At 51.5% G+C, this 3,409-nt stretch overlaps 1 protein-coding gene across 1 annotated transcript; it reads left to right on the top strand.

The window, feature by feature from the left end:
* The first annotated feature begins 363 nt into the window (after positions 1 to 363).
* Positions 364 to 873, top strand: LOC116464279 (NADH dehydrogenase [ubiquinone] iron-sulfur protein 6, mitochondrial). The gene has a single exon (XM_032147565.2). The coding sequence runs from the start codon at positions 367 to 369 to the stop codon at positions 739 to 741; it is 375 nt and encodes a 124-aa protein (XP_032003456.2). The 5' UTR covers positions 364 to 366; the 3' UTR covers positions 742 to 873.
* Positions 874 to 3,409: the final 2,536 nt, after the last annotated feature.

Below are 3,409 nucleotides of genomic sequence, written 5' to 3' on the forward strand. Positions count from 1 at the left end.
GGGAGATCGAGACCACGGTGAAACCCCGTCTCTACTAAAAAATACAAAAAATTAGCCGGGCGCGGTGGCGGGCGCCTGTAGTCCCAGCTACTCGGAGAGGCTGAGGCAGGAGAATGGCGTGAACCCGGGAGGCGGAGCTTGCAGTGAGCCGAGATTGCGCCACTGCACTCCAGCCTGGGCGACAGAGCAAGACTCTGTATCAAAAAAAAAAAAAAAATTAAAAGAAACAAACAAACAAACAAGGTAGGGTATCACAAGAAGAGGAAAGAAAAGGAGCCAGGGCTGGCTCTTCCTCAGGTGAAGTGATACTCCTCGGTGGATTAATCTGTCTCTTTCCTTTTTGAAATGCCAGGTATTGACTTAAAAATGGCGGCGGCGATGACCTTCTGCCGGCTGCTGAACCGGTGCGGCGAGGCCGCGCGGAGTCTGCCCCTGGGCGCCAGGTGTTTCGGGGTGCGGGTCTCGCCGACCGGGGAGAAGGTCACGCACACTAGCCAGGTTTATGATGATAAAGACTACAGGAGAATTCGGTTTGTAGGTCGTCAGAAAGAGGTGAATGAAAACTTTGCCATTGATTTGATAGCAGAACAGCCCGTGAGTGAGGTGGAGACTCGGGTGATAGCGTGCGACGGCGGCGGGGGGGCTCTTGGCCACCCAAAAGTGTATATAAACTTGGACAAGGAAACAAAAACTGGCACGTGCGGTTACTGTCGGCTCCAGTTCAGACAGCATCACCACTAGAGCGTGTGGCACGCCCGGGGTCCCGCAGCGTCCTGGGAGCATTTCCACGGGGAAGCTGAGCGCGTGAAGCTCGCTGGTTCTGTGCGAAGGGTATTCCTGGTGTTGAATAAAGGGTGTTGCTGTCAAGGCTGAAAAAAAAAAAAAAAGAAATGCCAGGTATTGTAGTAGCCAGTCTTTTCTGAGTCTGAAGCGTCCTGCCTGACAGGCTCACTCACACTCACCCACGCCTTTTCTCAGTTCCTCTCATCTGCTCTGAGATTCCATCTCCTGTGACCCAGTGACAAGAACTTCTTAAGAGGCTCCACTGGGCATGGTCGTGGGAGGGGCTCACACCCAGACATGGATGGACACGGGGTGTGGGCCCCTTGGTGTTATTGCTGCTGGGCAGCCTGGATGGTTCAGGGGCCACATCTGGATGTCAGCTCTTTGTGGACCAGATCAGAGAAACAACATGTGAAATACATACGTTAGGCCGGGCGCGGTGGCTCACGCCTGTAATCCCAGCACTTTGGGAGGCCCAGGCGGGCGGATCACGAGGTCAGGAGATCGAGACCATCCTGGCTAACACGGTGAAACCCCGTCTCTACTAAAAATACAAAAAATTAGCCGGGCGAGGTGGCGGGCGCCTGTAGTCCCAGCTACTCGGAGAGGCTGAGGCAGGAGAATGGCGTGAACCCGGGAGGCGGAGCTTGCAGTGAGCCGAGATGGTGCCACTGCACCCCAGCCTGGGTGACAGAGCGAGACTCCGTCTCAAAAAAAAAAAAAAAAAATACATACGTTAATGTGCACAGATATCTGGTAAATTCTGAAAAAGGAGACCAATAAAGGGAGATAGTTTGTATCTGACTTGGTAATGCATTTGAAATCACTTTGGGGGAAGGGCCTGGTTAGACGGTGGGGGCGGGGCCTGGGGTGGGGCAAGAGGGAGGAGGCTGCTTGGAGGCCGCGCTGGACAGCGGGATGGGGCGGGGCCAGAGGCTTATCCTCGTTTGGGGGCGGGACCTGAAATGGAGTGTTGTTCTTAAGAGCAGGGCCTGTCGGCGATGGGTCAGGGCTCTCTCCTCAGCTGGGTCCATGATGTGACCTGCTGTCATGCTTGACCTCCAGGACTGGATCCCCCGGGTTCTGATTGGTGGATTGTTTCTGGTGTGCCGTGATATTACCCCTAATATCACAGGGATGCTTCCTGCCCGTTTTAAGTTAGCATTTCAAACAATCGAAGTTAAAACAACATATTGTAGTGGGCTAACTCTACTGAACGCTGAATCGTTTTTTCTCTGAAGTTGAAAATGGTTTTAATGCAAAGCGCCTTTTTTGAGCAGGTAGAGTCTCATGTCCTGCAGGCAGGGCGAGCTCCCCTCAGGCTGGGGCAGGACGGGGGACAGGGGCAGGGACCTCGGTAAAGGGGTGGAGTGGCGCTGCTTACAAAGGGGACTGACAATTAGAATGGCTTAGTAAACTAAGCAAGGTCCTGGGTTGTTTGAGTGGATAATGGAAATAGAAAGGTGACATGGAAAACTGCCTATTATACACAGAAGGTGGAGGAAAATTTCATATTCCATGGAAATAAAGCCAGAACTCGGAGCAGTGGGTCACACCTGTCATCCCAGCACTTTGAGAGGCCGAGGCGGGAGGATTGCTTGAGCCCAGGAGTGTGTGATCAGCCAGGGCATAATAGTGAGACCTCGTCTCTACTAAAAATAAAAGAAAAATCAGCCAGATATGATGGCGCACCCCTGTGTTCTCAGCTGCTCGGGGCACTGAGATGAAAACATCACTTGAAGCCGGGCACGGTGGCTCATGCCTGTAATCCCAGCACTTTGGGAGGCTGAAACGGGCAGATCACCTGAGGTCGGGAGTTCGAGACCAGCCTTACCAACAAGGAGAAACTCCGTCTGTACTAAAAACACAAAAAAATTAGCTGAGCATAGTGGCCCATGCTTGCAATCCCAGCTACTCGGGAAGCTGAGGCAGGAGAATTGCTTGAACTCGGCAGGCGGAGGTTTTGGTGAGCCAAGATCGAGCGATTACACTCCAGCCTGGGGAACAAAAGCGAAACTCCGTCTAAAAAAAAAAAAAAAAGAAAGAAAAAGAAAAGAAAAAGAAAAAAAAGAAAACATCACTTGAGTCAGGGAGTTGGACGCTGCACTGAGCTCTGATCTCGCCAGCACACTCCAACTTGGATGACAGAGCTAGACCCTGTCTCAAACAAACAAGCAAATAAGTGAGAGGCATAATTCCTCCTTCAAAAATAAAGGAAGAGATTTTCTTTCCTGTAGTCTCTTTTCTTAGGATATTTATTTAGAAAATGTGTAAATGAATTTTCTCTGTCTTCTGAAGCGGTATGTTTTTTGACACAGAGTTTCGCGCTTGTAGTCCACGCTGGAGTGGAATGGCGTGATCTCCGTTCACTGCAGCCTCCATCTCCCGGGTTCAAGCGATTCTCCTGCCTCAGCCTCCCGAGTAGCTGGGATTGCAGGCATGTGCCACCACGCCCGGTTAATTTCATATTTTTAGTAGAGAAGGGTTTTTCCGTGTTGGTCAGACTGGCCTCAAACTCCTGACCTCAGGCGATCCGCCCGCCTCTGCCTCCCAAAGTACTGGGATTACAGGTGTGAGCCACCGCACTCGACTAGAAGTGGAATTTTTTAGAAAAGAACGAAACTGT

Source organism: Hylobates moloch, unplaced genomic scaffold (genome assembly GCF_009828535.3).
Source record: "Hylobates moloch isolate HMO894 unplaced genomic scaffold, HMol_V3 SCAFFOLD_366, whole genome shotgun sequence".
NCBI lineage: Eukaryota > Metazoa > Chordata > Mammalia > Primates > Hylobatidae > Hylobates > Hylobates moloch.

Excerpts from the sequence above, each read along its gene's own strand:
- LOC116464279 (XM_032147565.2), top strand. The coding sequence starts at position 367 with ATGGCGGCGGCGATGACCTTCTGCCGGCTGCTGAACCGGTGCGGCGAG.